Raw genomic sequence first — 15,819 nt, 5'->3', positions numbered from 1 at the left:
TTGTAGGGAGAAGAAACAAAGCAATCATTCTCTCTCTACAGAGCCCTCTGTGGGCTGTGATTGAACACAGCCGATCAGCAGGTCTTGGCCATGAATCATTGGCTGGGATCTGCTGACAGATTCTCGCAGTGTCAAATGACAGGGGAGTTGGGTGAGGGCATGCACCAGAAACAGGCAGCGATGTATGAGTACGCTGCGGTTCCTGTAGCTGCAGCCCCATCACAGTATATGTATGCATCCTCCTGTACCTGATCCCGCCAGGAAGCCAACACTGCACATCGCTAATCACAGGCACTGAGACATTCCCTGGTTCGCAGCTGCACAATTCGGGAAATGTCTCACTGCCTGTGATTAGCGATGTGCAGTGTCCGCTTCTTGGCGGGATCGGGCACACGAGATCACATACTGTGATGGGGCTGCAGTTACAGGAACTGCAGCATACCCATACATCACTGCCTGTTTCGGGTGCATGCCCTCACCCAACTCCCCTGTGATTGGTCTCATCTGACCAGGGCACCTTCTTCCACATGTTTACTGTGTCCCCCACATTGCTTTTTTCGCAAACTGCAAGTGTAACTTCCTATGGCTTTCTTTCAACAATGGCTTTCTTCTTGCCACTCTTCCATAAAGGCCAGATTTGTGGAGTACGCAACTAATAGCTGTCCTGTGGACAGATTCTCCCACCTGAGCTGTGGATCTCTGCAGCTCCTCCAGAGTTACCATGGGCCTCTTGGCTGCTTCTCTAATTAATGCTCTCCTTGCCAGGCCTGTCAGTTTAGGTGAATGGCCATGTCTTGGTAGGTTTGCAGTTGTGCCATACTCTTTCTGTTTTTGGATGATGGATTGAACATTGCTCCGTGAGATGTTCAAACCTTGGGATATTTTTTTATAACCTAACTCTGCTGTAAACGTCTCCACAACTTTATCCCTTAACTGTCATGATGTTGTTTGTTCACTAAGGTTCTCTAACAAACCTCCGAGGACTTCACAGAACAGCTGTATTTACACTGAGATTAAATTACACACAGGTGGATTTACAAGTTAGGTGACTTCTGAAGGCAATTGGTTCCACTAGATTTTAGTTAATGGGGGCTGAATACAAATGCACGCCACACTTTTCACATATTTATTTGTAAAACATTTTGAAAAACATTTATCATTTTCTCTCCACTTCATAATTATGTGCTACTTTGTGTTGGTCTATCACATAAAATCCCAATAAAATACATTTTCATTTTTGGTTGTAACATGACAAAATGTGGAAAATGTCAAGGGGTATGAATACTTTTTTAATGCACTGTACTTATTGACAGGAGTGGAGTGTCCTGGAAATGCAAGTTCCTTAGCCAAGTGAATGTGCAGGCAGGTATTTTCGGGTGCTCCTTCTAGATGCCGGTAATCTGGTGTTCTGGGATTACTTGTTGCTGAGCCACAGGAAATATGTACAATTGATTTTGTTATTCTTGCCCACAGTAGGTTCCTTGCTTTTCTCACACAGCAATAAAGGTTGCGCAGCAGAAAATTGTGTTGTCTTACTTAAAAACATACACAAGATTCTGTCAGCATCGAATCACGTTCAATTTTTAAAAACCCTCATTAACTACATTTTTTGAACTTCCTAACTAGTACTTTTGCAGGCTTTCTAAGATCGTATCAGCACCACGGCTATAAAGAGGATTTAATAGACCACCAGTAAAATGTGCAAGCCATATCCCAGTGGCAGGGAGCTATTTTTTAGTAGTAATGCTCATTTTTATTAGAGCAGCAAGGAGGATTTCACTTTGGATTGAATTTGTGCTTTGCAAAGCAATGTGTTCACTTTGCCAGGCATCCATAGATGCATGTACACACCTTTCTTTGGCTGTCCCGCTGTTTTTATAGCAGACAGGAATGACAGGAATGAAAGGGGAAGCTCTTTCGTAGAGTTGCTTACATAGGGCTGTCGCATGGGCAAATCACCTGCCTTTTCTTACCCAAAGTTGTTGGGTATTATCTTTGCCTCGCTGAATGGAGAGGCAGAGGGAGCGCAGAAATGTAAGCATAAGCTTCCCTAAATGGACAGGTTGCTTTAAAGTTTAATTTAAGGAGTATAAGTGATACCTGCTACATATAGCTCATATTTAAAAATAAAGAATTCTAAAGAAATATTTTGTTATTTTATGTTGGATAAACTAATTTTTTTAACTGTTATTTGGGAGCCAATTTGCATGTGTGACAGGGTGACAAATCAGTAGAGAACAGTTGCCACCCTATAACAGGAAGTGTCTGAACAAGGACCTTCATAGCTGGATTGCTAGAAATTATTTTAATAAAAAGCTGTAGATTGAAAACATCTATGCTTATTGCACAGTACAGGACACAAGTAACTTATTCATAAACGATGGGGTAGATTTACTAAAGCTGGTGCACTTAGAATCTGGTGCAGCTCTGTGTATTGTAACCAATCAACTTCTAACTTCAGCTTGTTCAATTAAGCTTTGGTAATAAAACCTGGATGCTGATTTCTATGCAGAGTTGCATCAGATTTTGCAGTCTCCAGTTTTGGTATGTATATTTAGTCTATGCTTTGTAGTGGCCCACAACCACTTCCAGTTTGTCGCATTGCCAAAGATCTTGGCACCCTTGCTTGCTCTTCTCAAGACTTAAGGCGTCAAGGTGACAGGTTATCTAGATCAGTGTTTCTCAACTCCAGTCCTCAAGGCGCCCCAACAGGTCATGTTTTCAGGATTTCCATTATTTTGCACAGGTGATTTGATCAGTTTCACTGCCTTAGTAATTACCACATCCATTTCATCTGGGGGAAATCCTGAAAACATGACCTGTTGGGGCGCCTTGAGGACTGGAGTTGAGAAACACTGATCTAGATGACCTTCTCCTGAAGGAGTCATCTCTCAGCTATGGCAATCGACCTACTTCAGTCCTTTGGCTGGGAAAATCTGCTCTTCAGCCTTCCCTGTGCCTTGAATACTGGGGGTCTGATCCTGGCTACATTCAAGATGAAGTTCTTTTTTCCAGAAAAGATGGTTGTTTCTCTAAGAGCTCATGGTTGACAACTGAGATTCAAAAGAAATCCCAGAATGGGATTTGCTGAGAGTTCTGAGTCTAATGGAGGCCTACTTTGAGGCAGCACTTTTCACCCAATTCCATTCAAGAACTCTCCAAATAAACATTCTCTCAGCTTGGAAAAAGCAGACTGGCTGCCTTAAGGGAAACAAACCAGCTTCTCTCATGGACAGAAGATCATTGTCCAGCAATTCCTATGGTCCACATCGCAGGTGTGGACAACTGGCAGATGGATTATCTCACCCGCCACTGCTTGGACTAAGGGGAATAGTTTCTTCATCAAGATGTGTTCAATCTGATATGCCAACAATGGGAGACTCCAGATGTGAAGATTCTGGCCTCCAAATACAACAAACGAACTAGAACATCTGCTTTGGATGCTCTAATTTTCTACTCGTCTCCGTTCAGGCTAATCTATGCCTTCCCTCTATTGAACATTCTGCTTCAACTGCTCCATTAAATAGAGCAAAAGAGGAAGATGGCGGTTCTTCTCGTGCCAAAATGGCCCAGAAGAACCTGGTTAATAGACATACTCAGACTTTTTGCAGAAAACCCCTGGCCTCTTCCCAACAGGCTAGATATATCTCGAGGCCCTCTTATCCACCCTGCTTCACAGTCTCTGGGTTTAATGGCATGTCTGTTGCAACCCAAGTGGAATTCCAGAATAGATCTAACTAAGCTTAAAAATGTCTAATGCCCTCTCCTAATTCAAGTACTAATTAGCCCGTAAAAGGAGGATGTTTAGACCTACCTATTCTCAGGGTGCTCTGGTCCTGGTCCTGTCACGAGATCTTCCCAGTAGCTGGCTTCTGGGGAGAGTTATGAGCAACAACAGATGTAATTCTTGGGTGGGGCATCTGTTGTTGGCTGTCCCTTCACTTCTCTGAAGCTGCCCGATGGGAGTTGATCATGTGACCGGAGCACCCTGCGAATAGGTAAGTATAAGCATCTTCCTTCTACAGGGTAGTTAGGAGGGTGGTGGGAGACATTTTAAGTTTCGTTACATCTAGCCTGGATTCTACTTTAAACAATAGAGTGGATTCTGAGTCTGTGATTCCTACTTTGCTGAAAGCAAGAAAAGGTACTTCCAGGAAAATATATTGTCTTAACTAAAATCTTACTTCTTGCGAAAGCGCAGTCAATTCAGTACTAGAGATTACTCGCATTCTGTGCCTCACATTCCGATCTACATGCAGACCGGTCTTGACTAGAATCTAGCTCTTAGCACCCTGAATAGTCAGTAAGGATGAGCTCCAGCGTGTTAGCACAGCCCACGTGCAGAGCCCACCAGGAAGTCGGAGCTGCGCTAATCACAGGCAGTGAGACATTTAACCGATGCGCGGCTGCAGAGATCGGGAAATGTCTCACTGCCTGTGATTAGCGCAGCGCAGTGCTGACTTACTGGTGAGCTCTGCACGTGGGCTGTGCGAACACGCCGGAGCTCATCCTTAATGGTCAGGTTTCGGTCATAACCATCAGTTTCCAAAGGCCTTTGGTCTTATACAAACCTTTATTCTAGGTGTTTCTCGTAGCAGGCCCCCTTTGCAGCACCCTGTGATTCCCTGAGACCTTTCTTTGTATCCATGACGGACATCCCCTTGCAGAGCCTTTACAGCAAAGTAGAATTTCTAGGGGCCATCACATCTGTCAGATATTCATTCTGGAGTGCTGGTGAGGCTGATATTGATCTTTTGTAAAGAGGTATAGCATCTCTGGTGAGCTTTATGTAACACTAGCTGTCTGAAATGGTATACAGCACTGATTAAGGAGGTAGTAGAGGTATAGTTGATAAGTGCTGCGCATTACTTTAATTTTACATCTGTCAGATGTGTCTCTGAACTTTGGCCCTTTCCTGTAAGGAGCCCCCTCTCATACTTTACAATGACAAGGTTATATTATGCCCTAGATCAGGGGTACTAAATTAAAATTTATGGAGGTCCGGTTACATGTAGTAGGTGAGGTTGAAAAAAGACACAAGTCCATAAAGTCCAACCTATGTGTGATTATATGTCAGTATTACATTGTATATCCCTGTATCTTTTGGTCGTTCAGGTGCTTAGCTAATAGTTTTTTGAAACTATCGATGCTCCCCACTGAAACTACCACCTGTGGAAGTGAATTCCACATTCTTGGCGCTCTTACAGTAAAGAACCCTCTACACAGTCTAAGGTGAAACCTCCTTTCTTCTAATCTTAATGGCCACGTGTCTTATTAAACTGCCTTACATGGAAAAGTTTTATCCCTATTGTGGGGTCACCATTATGGTATTTGTAAATAAAAGCATATCCCCTCTCAAGCGTCTCTTCGCCAGAGAAAATAAGTTCAGTGCTCGTAAACTTTTTTCATAACTAATATCCTCCAGTCCCTAGCTTTGTTGCCCTTCTCTGTACTCGCTCCATTTCCAGTACATCCTTCCTGAGGACTGGTGCCCAGAACTGGACAGCATACTCCAGGTGAGGTCAGACCAGAGTCTTGTAGGGTGGTAGAATTATCGCTTTATCTCTTGATTTAATCCCCTTTTTAATGCATGCCAATATTCTGTTTGCTTTGTTAGCAGCAGCTTGGCATTGCATGCCATTTCTGAGCCTATCATCTACTAGGACCCCCAGGTCCTTTTCCATCCTAGATTCCCCCAGAGGTTCTCCCCCCAGTGAGTAGATTGCATTCATATTTTTGCCACCCAAGTGCATTATTTTAAATTGCTCCACATTAAACCTCATTTGCCATGTAGTTGCCCACCCCATTAATTTGTTGAGATCTTCTTGCAAGGTTTCCACATCTTGCGGAGAAGTTATTGCCCTGCTTAGCGTCGTCCGCAGATACAGAGATTGAACTGTTTACCCCATCCTCCAGGTAGTTTATGAACAAATTAAATAGGTTTGGTTCCAGCACAGAACCCTGGGGGACCCCACTTTCCACCCCTGACCATTCCGAGTACTCCCCATTTATCACCACCCTCTGAACTCGCCCTTGTAGCCAGTTTTCAATCCATGTACTCACCCTATGGTCCATGCCAACAGACCTTACTTTGTACAGTAAACATTTATGGGGAACTGTGTCAAAATCCAGATACACCACGTTTACGGGCATTCATTTATCTAGATGGTAGCTCACCTACCGCCCGGTAGACAGCATACAGTTTGGCGCTTCAGATCTTTGTCACAGATTGCCCTCTCTGTCCATCTAAGAATTGAGTCCCCTATCACCAGAATCTGTCGCAACCCTCTCGCAGCCCAATTTCTTTCTGCAGGGGTCTGAATCAAATTTTTCTTCTATGAGTCAGGTCTTTCACATCACAGCCCCCTTTACATTAGTGTCCTCAGTTCCCCTTTTCCCATCACAACCCCCTTTCACATGAGAGCCCCCCCAACATTACAGCCCCCTTTACATTAGTGTCCTCAATCCCCCTTTTTCCAACACAACCCCCTTTCACATCAGAGCTCCCCAACATCACAGCCCCGCTTACATCACAGCCCCCCTTGCAATTGCACACCCCCCTTGCAATCGCACACCCCTCCCTCACATCATAGTCGTCCTTGCAATCACAACCCCCCACATTATAGCTCGCCCCCTCCTGACATCACAGCCCTCCTCCTCACATCACAAACCCTTCATATAACAGCCCCCCTCTCACATCACAGCCCCCGTATCATAGATCCCCCTCACATCCCAGCCCCCATATCACATCACAGCCCGCCCATATCACAGCTCCCCCATATCATAGCTCCCCTTTTTTACATCATAGCCCCCAATTCACAGCTCCGCTTGCGATCGCAGACCCCTCCTTCACATCCCAGCCCCCCCATATCATAGCTCCCTCATATCACAGCCCCCCCATATCACATCACAGCTCTCTCATATCTAATCACAGCCCGCCCACATCACAGCTCCCCCCCTATCACATCACAGCCCCTTACATCACAGCTCCCCTTTCTTACATCACAGCCCCCCACTTCACAGCTCCCTATGCAATCACAACCCCCCCCCCCCCACATCACAGCTTACCCCTCCTCACATCACAGCCCTCCTCCTCACATAACAAACCCTTCATATCACAGCCACCGTCTCACATCACTGCCCCCCTATCCTATCACAGCCCCCCTCTCACATCACAGCCCGCCCATATAACAGCTCCCCCATATCACAAGTCCCCCTTCTCACATCACAGCCCCCACATATCACATCACAGGCTTTCCCTCTCACATCACAGCCCCCCCAGTATTACAGTTCCCCCCTCTCACAGACCCTCATATCAAAGCTCACCCCTCATAGCTCCCCCCACTCATTTCATAGCCCCCCCATATTACAGCTCCCGTCTGTCATCGCAGCCCCCCAAAATCTCCCCCCTACCTTAACTTGGTGTTTTGGAGAGCGGGGTGGACTCTTGGTTATGCTCCCCTGCCACCGCCGCCAGGCTCCGTGCATGGTGGAGGGGGGGAGTTGGGCAGCTTTCGCTTCCCCTGTAGACTCCGTTCCTCCTGCCTTCTTGCTGTGACTTCAACAGTGGCGGCGGGCGGGTGTGTGCATGCAAGGGGGAAGGGATCCAGATCTTCCTTGCTGCTAGTGCATCGTCCTACTCTGTAAGGCTGCCACCTGGTCTTCTTTATGTGCTTTTGCAAAGTTTTGCAAGGTGGATGTCCAATGTTCTATGGCTGTAGCTTTCAGCTGCACGGTTCTTAGAGTGGCACTCTGAGCTCAGGTCTTTTGCCTCTGTTGTGTTATGGCCTGTTGGCATAGTTCCATTTGCCTAGTTGTTGCTCACTCTTGTATTCATTGCTTGGGGATGTCCCATGTTGTATGAATAAATTGCATGAGTACTATATTGTACGATTCAGATCAGAGGAATTTTGACTTACCTGTAATTTCCATCTTAGAGTACAACACAGGACACAGGCCACCCCTTCTAATTTCTTCTTGTTACATTGCTTTCTACAAAACTGAGGATTCACAGAGTGGGGTAGGGTTATACCGATGGTCCCCTGGGGGGGGGGGAGTGTACTAGCATTCAATCACCTGTATGGTATGAGCCTATAACCTATGGTGTATGAATAATTTGCCTGTGTCCTGTACTCTAAGATATGAAATGTATAGGTAAGTCAAAATTCCTCTATTTGATTATCATTAACTTATTAAAGCCAATGCCTGATTTTACTGTTTGGGTTTAGATTTAAATTAAAGTATTACGTGTCAAACTGACACAAAGAACAAAGAATTGCTGTAAAGTGGGAACCTTTGCTGTAAAGTACTTTAGGAAAAAGAAAAAAAAACATATTACCATATTGTTCACTAGACATGTATTTTTCCTGCACATATGGCTTAAAAATCATAATAAATACATGATAATTGTCCTCCAACTTGAATCTTCTTTAACAATGACTTTAATTACACTGTGTTACCTGATGATTTAATTTATTTTCCAGGCAGAGGTATTGGAGCTGAACATGTTTGCAGGGAAAGGATTGAGAAGATTATCATTCTATTTACCAAAGTGGTAAGATAACGTCAACATTTTATGGTTGAAGAAGTTGTTGATTTCATGTCCATGATCTCATGTGATCTCCAGCTGCGTTCTGATTGATCAGCGTCTGTTTAGCTTATTGTTCCATATCATTATGCTGATTTCCTTCTCCCATCTCTGTCTATTTCAGCTGAAGTGCCAGTGATAAGCTTTACAGTGGGCACCTGTGCTTTCTATTAGATTTTTTATTTTCTAAAGTTCAATCGGCAATAAAAATGGCCTGTGGCTTGGAGAGGATGGGGGAAGTGCAGTCGATGCTAGAAATATCTTCTACTTTGATGTTGCAGTGTTAATGGTCTGTGCTTTATCTCCATTACATTGCAAATATAATAGGCTGAGATATGGAGTGGGAGAGGAACAATTACCATGAGCGCTTTCCTTTTTTCTTCTGTGGGCACATCATTCATACTTCAGCTTTCCATCTATTCTTCACTGTTCAAGATAAACTTCCCGTTTCGGTGTTTGGCTGTATAACAGACTAGTCACCTATTTCAGACACACTTACAGTGAATCTGTAAAGTTAGAAATTGGGAGCTGACATTACTGACCTACTGTCAAAAAGTACTACCTGGCTGCCGTTGTTTTTAATACCTTGGCCTCATGCACACTGGACATTGTTACAGATGCTGTCTTTGGCTTCAGGTGTTTTTTTTTCTTGAAAAAGTCTTAAAAATGCAGCTATTTAGTATTTGTTTATCTACCTGCTAGTTCCAGATAAGTAGCTCAGGGTATTGAGGGTATTGGATCTGGATGGCAGCCAGGCCTTTTATAGGACAGATCATCAACTGTCCATTAATAAGGTTTCCATTTAAAGGAGAAGTACTCCAGACATAACACAAACATTTGTCAAAGTGAAAAGTAAGCCATTAACACTTCATGCACACTGGTTACTTATAAATGCAGTTTCTCCTTACAGGAGACAATCAGCGTTAAAAACTTAACTAAGCTGCATTTTTTCAAACAAGTTGAGGAGACTTTAGCAGCTTGTGGTGCTTAGGAGTTTATTTCATTGGCCAGAATTTTAATTTATTCTGACCATTAAAATTAACAAATGCTGAAGTGCTTAACGCACCTAGCGTTTAAAGCGTAACTCCACTTTTGTTGAGAAAGAAACCTTCTCCACTGGGTGATCTGTGTACAGTGCAAGGATTTTAACAAATTGTTGCAGGTTTCTACCTTTTGTTATTCTGAAGAACTCCCATGTGTTTTTCTGTGCTCATGTGGGAAAGTGAATCTAATGGGAGTGGTTTCATAATTATCAATCAGCTGTGCACCTGGCAGAGCACTAATGAGGAAAGCTGCTGGGCCTGGATCCCTTTAGACGGGATTTCTTTTTGGAAGTATCTTAACAAAAATGAAATTTTTGTTCCAGCAGATGCCTGACATCTGACTTGTGTCTTAGTGCAGACTCCTGGGAAAATCACATAAGCAGGAAATTACATATCTGGGGGAGTATTCTGTACACATTCTGTGTACAGAACACCTCCATGTAGCCACATTGCAGTGCATTTCCAGAAAATTACAGCGGCTGCAGATTGAAAAAGAAAGGTCATTTTTAATAATCAATTATCCTCCACCTGACTCGTTTCAGAGACTATGTGGCTCCTTCATCAGGGGTATGAGAGGTAACCTTGTCTATAATACAAGTACAAATGTCAGAAACAGTATAAATTCATGGTGAATACATATAACAGTTGGTAGATCACACACTTTATCGTTCATGGGTGTATCAAAGAACATTCAATGTTTGGTTTTAAAACAGAGTCTCAGAACTTTCTGCATTTCCGCCCATCCTTGGAGGAAAGGTATGTTGTACTGGATATAAGAGCCAATCGTAAAGAGGAGCATCCAAAAGGTGCTACACTGAACCTGGAAACAGCAGAGGACACTGAGGCCTGGCAGAGTCTTAAAATAAAGCGGTGTTCCAACCGTGATTTTTTTTTTTAAAAGTCAGCAGCTACAAACACTCTAGCTGCTGACTTTTAATAAAGGACACTTACATGTCCAGGGAGCCTGCAGCTTCACTGCCCATTTCCTACTGCGCATGCGGGAGTCGTGCAGTGCTTTGTGAATGGCCCTGTTGATTTCTGGGACACACACATGTCCCAGAAGACAACGGGGCATCTTGCCGAAGAGGAGAACAGCGCCGCGGAATAGGAAGAGGCAGTTTAGGAAGACTGCCTAGCAACAGGGGTTTCTGGTAAGTAATTAATTTTTTTTTCAAATTTTTTTATATATTTTTTTGAGATGTAATGTAATTTTTTATTTTAGGGTGGATCTCCTTTTTAAAGACAGTATTGAATAGTATTTGTATACTGGGGGTTTTAGCATGTGTGTATGAAGAATATATATAAAAAGTTGAATATAGTCAGGCCAACCTGCACCTATGAACCCATTATGGAATGGCAGACCTCACATTGATTAGTAATATGAGTATGGGCTGGAAGGTAAAACAAGCATATATGTATGCACGCTTGTGCAGGGTATGTGCTGCAAAGCTTTGGGAAGTAATTGCAAGAAAAATGCATATATAAACGTGTATGCCTCAAAGCATAGGTGGCAGCTGTGTGTGATATGGGAGAGTAATAAGGCTAATTCTGCATGTGGCCTCCCAAGTATATATGTATACATCTGCATATATACAGTATCGCACAAAAGTGAGTACACCCCTTACAACACGTGTATAACCTGCACACGTGTGTATACATGCAGTATCTCACAAAAGTGAGTACACCCCTCACATGTTTGTAAATATTTTATTATATCTTTTCATGTGACAACACTGTAGAAATTACACTTTGCTACAATATAAAGTAGTGAGTGTACAGCTTGTATAACAGTGTAAATTTGCTGCCCCCTCAAAATAACTCAACACACAGTCATTAATGTTTAAACCGCTGGCAACAAAAGTAAGTACACCCCTAAGCGAAAATGTCCAGATTGGGCCCAAAGTGTCAATATTTTTTTGTGGCCACCATTATTTTCCAGCACTGCCTTAACCCTCTTGGGCATGGAGTTCACCAGAGCTTCACAGGTTGTCACTGGCGTCCTCTTCCACTCATCCATGACAACATCACGAAGCTGGTGGATGTTAGAGATCTTGCGCTCCTCCACCTTCCATTTGAGGATGTCCCACAGATGCTCAATAGGGTTTAGGTCTGGAGACATGCTTGGCCAGTCCATCACCTTTATCAGCTTGTTTAGCAAGGCAGTGGTCGTCTTGGTGGTGTGCTTGGGGTCGTTATCATGTTGGAATTCTGCGGCCCAGTCTCTGAAGGGAGGGGTTCCTGCTCTGCTTCAGTATGTCACAGTACATGTTGGCATTCATGGTTCTCTCAATGAACTGCGGCAGCACTCATGCAGCCCCAGAACATGACACTCCCACCACCATGCTTGACTGTAGGCAAGACACGCTTGTCTTTTTACTCCTCATCTGGTTGCCACCACACACACTTGACACCATCTGAACCAAATATGTTTATGTTGGTCTCATCAGACCACATGACATGGTTGCAGTAATCCATGTCCTTGGTCTGCTTGTCTTCAGCAAACTGTTTGCGGGCTTTCTTCTGCATCATCTTTAGAAGAAGCTTCCTTCTGGGAGGACAGCCATGCAGACCGATTTGCTGCAGTGTGCAGCGTATGATCTGAACACTGACAGGCTGACCCCCCCACCCCTTCAACCTCTGCAGCAATGCTGGCAGCACTCATACGTCTATTTCCCAAAGACAACCTCGGGATATGATGCTGAGCATGTGCACTCAACTTCTTTGGTCGACCATGGCGAGGCCTGTTCTGAGTGGAATCTGTCCTGTTAAACCGCTGAATGGTCTTGGCCCTCGTGCTGCAGCTCAGTTTCAAGGTCTTGGCAATCTTCTCATAGCCTAGGCCATCTTTATGTAGAGCAACAATTCTTTTTTTCAGATCCTCAGAGAGTTCTTTGCCATGAGGTGCCATGTTGAACTTCCAGTGACCAGTATGAGAGAGTGAGAGTGATAACACCAAATTTAACACGCCTGCTCCCCATTCACACCTGAGACCTTGTATCACTAACGAGTCACATGACACTGCGGAGTAAAAATGGCTAATTGGGCCCAATTTGGACAATTTCACTTAGGGGTGTACTCACTTTTGTTGCCAGCAGTTTAGACATTAATAGCTGTGTGTTAATTATTTTGAGGGGACAGTAAATTTACACTGTTATACAATCTGTACACTCACTACTTTACATTGTAGCAAAGTGTCATTTCGTCAGTGTTGTCACATGAAAAGATATAATAAAACATTTATAAACATGTGAGGGGTTACTCACTTTTGTGAAATACTGCATATTTGCACACGTGTGCAGGTTATACACGTGTTGTAAAGATATAGGAAGTAATCACAAGGATTCTTCTGTGTTCAGGAGGGACTAAGCTCTGGTGCTGTTAATCTCTGGTAAAAGCCTATGTGTGCATGGACTCGTAGGCTTTAATTGAGTTGAGTTCAGGGGCTTTGGCAAAATATCCCCCTTTACCTGTGTTTGTTTTTTTCCTTCTTTTATGTCATTGTGTTATTTATTTTTTACTAACCTGTGTTGCACTAAGGCACAATAAAACCTGAGTTTTACTGCATTATACCATAAACCACAGTGTTATTCATTTTGAATGGTTGAATGGCCCCTAACGCACAAAATCAATAAACACATGGGTACCATCTGGGCATTGGGGGTGCAGTATAGTAAAAAGAAGTTTAATGGCTTATTTGAGTTTGTCTACCTTGATACGCTTTGTGATTTATGGGAAAACTTTCCAAATTCCTTGGGTTAAAGAAATAAGTAAGCTATTGAAAATTCTGTATTTTTATGTGCAGGTAGTTTCTTTTTAAATTGGCTGTTTGTTCAGTGGAAGTTAAAAGCTGACTCTACTCCAAGATAACTATTTGTAGAAGGAAGTTTGCCACTTTGTTCGATCAGTTGCTGGCTTTTCTCAAAAAAAAAAAAAAAACACAAGGATCAGGATTTATTTAGCAATATCCAGATGTGATGCAGTTCACTGTAAAGATGTAAAATGAGGACTCCTAACTGTTCGTAGGAGATGCAAGAATTTCTTTAATACTCTGAGACTGACCAAAGCTGACTGCAAAATAAATTCTCTTCCAATGCATGCATAGTGACAGGATGGAGTTGTAGTACCAATATTTGTTGCCTTTCCAAGGTTAGCATACAACAATAAAATACAACATGTCACAATTTAACTTCTTAAGACACATGATCTTTTTCCAGTCCTTAGCATCAAGGCTAGTGTGTTTGTCTTGTGAGTTTCCTTCAACTGACCCTACTTTTTTCATGATTTCTATCGTTTTTAATGGTGGTGATTCAAAAGTTTGGATTTTCCCTTACTTTCAGTCCTGGGGACAAAGGTAACCAGGGCATATTGATAGAGTTTATCTCCCCTACAGGAACACAGACAGTGATAAAAAAAAAAAAAAAACTTTGCGTGTTCATTTGTGGCTCTGAATATCCAACATATTGGAGTGTGCCTGTATGAATTCATTGTATTAGTGCATATATTGATGTGTATAACATGCTGCTGATTTATCTTGATTGGATTTGTTATATAAGATCCAAATATACAAAATGTTGTCATCTAAGGGAACTCTACCACATAAAAGCCTGGTTGATTTTCTCATTATTGAGGTCCATACCACATGTATGGACTTCCATGCATGTGGTATCTAATTTTACTGTCATTGATACCTAAATCTCTTTATACATTGTTTCTTTCAACATTATAGTCTGGAGTCAGTGTTGTTTCCCTGATCTTTTTAAAATTTTCCTGCCTTGGGGATTTTTTTTGTAATTGGGAATTGGTTTGCCTGTGGAGCTTGTTACTTCCAAGATCCAGAGATAAAAACCTGTTGGAGGTTCTAACTACCCTTTCCAAAAATTAAAATGCCTTTTAGATATACTTTAAAGATAAGACTTATTTTCTTTGTATGACCATAAAAGAAAGTGCATTTTTAATAGTATGAAAACTTTATGAACTTTTTTTTTTTTTAAACTTTTCCTGCAGCTCTTAGATTTCCTGGACCAGCATCCATTCTCTTTCATTCCCTTAATTCAGAAAGCGTTGGAGTTTGCTGTAAGCTATGTCTTCACAGAGGCAGGAGATGGAGTTGTGTTTGAACGTTTCATAGTTCATTGCATGAGACTCATTAAGATGATTGTGAAGAATAATTCCTTCAAACCATCAAAAAACTATGAAGGTACCATTTTAATTTTTATGTAGAGATGTATATAATAGCAATGAATGTGACATTTACCAAATGGTTGCTGTAGGTGAATCAGTCATTGTAATTTCAACAACATGCATTAGGAAGATACATCTGCAATTAATGTCACATTCACTGCTGTATAAATATGTCTTTTTCTTGTATGTAATTAGATTAAAAAACAAGAGAAGGTAAGGTTCAAACAATAAGGGGGGGGGGGGGGGGTGAATTATCAAAGATTTTGTTTGCCTGGGAGATTATTGCTCAGTTTCTTTCTGTCTGTGATCCGATGCAGTTTGTCCTTTTAACTTGTAAATATGTTTTGTGGATGAAGTTCTTGATATAACAATTACCTAAATTTACACTCACTGGCCACTTTATTAGGTACACCTTGCTAGTACTGGGTTGGACCCCCTTTTGCCTTCAGAACTGCCTTAATTATTGTTGGAAACTTTCCTCAGAGATTTTGATCCATATTGCTGCATATTTGTCGGCTGCACATCCATGATGAAAATTCCACCACATTCCAAAGGTGCTCCATTGGATTGAGATCTGGTGACTGTGAAGGCCATTGGAGTGCAGTGACCTCATTGTCGTGTTCAAGAAACCAGTTTAAGATGATTTGAGCTTTGTGACATGGTGCATTATCCTGCTAGAAGTCACCAGCAGAAGATTGATCAGCAATAATACTCGGGTAGGCCGTGGTGTTTAAACAATGTTAAATTGATACTGAGGGGCCCAAAGTGGGCCAAGAAAATATCTCCCACACAATTACACCACCACCACCAGCCTGAACCATTGATACAAGGCAGGTTGGATCCATGCTTTCATGTTGTTTACGCCAAATTCTGACCCTACCATCTGAACAGCTGAAACCGGACTGGGAAACATTCCATCTTCTATTGTCCAAATTTGGTGAGCCTGTGTGAATTGTAGCCTCACTTTCCTGTTCTTAGCTGACAGGAGTGGCACCCGGTGTGGTCTTC

The 15,819-nt window shown here is 42.6% G+C and overlaps 1 protein-coding gene across 1 annotated transcript in view; it reads left to right on the top strand.

Annotated features, from left to right (window-relative positions):
* Nucleotides 1-15,819, top strand: part of IPO11 (importin 11) — a 677,548-nt gene that overhangs the window by 172,467 nt on the left and 489,262 nt on the right. Inside the window, 2 exon segments of the mRNA XM_073623616.1 lie at nt 8,484-8,554; nt 14,635-14,827. Coding sequence (XP_073479717.1) covers nt 8,484-8,554; nt 14,635-14,827 — 264 coding nt within the window.

This window comes from Aquarana catesbeiana, linkage group LG01 (genome assembly GCF_042186555.1).
Source record: "Aquarana catesbeiana isolate 2022-GZ linkage group LG01, ASM4218655v1, whole genome shotgun sequence".
Classification (NCBI taxonomy): Eukaryota; Metazoa; Chordata; class Amphibia; order Anura; family Ranidae; genus Aquarana; species Aquarana catesbeiana.
Note: the sequence above shows the minus strand (reverse complement) of the source record. Positions and strands in the feature narration are given on the sequence as shown.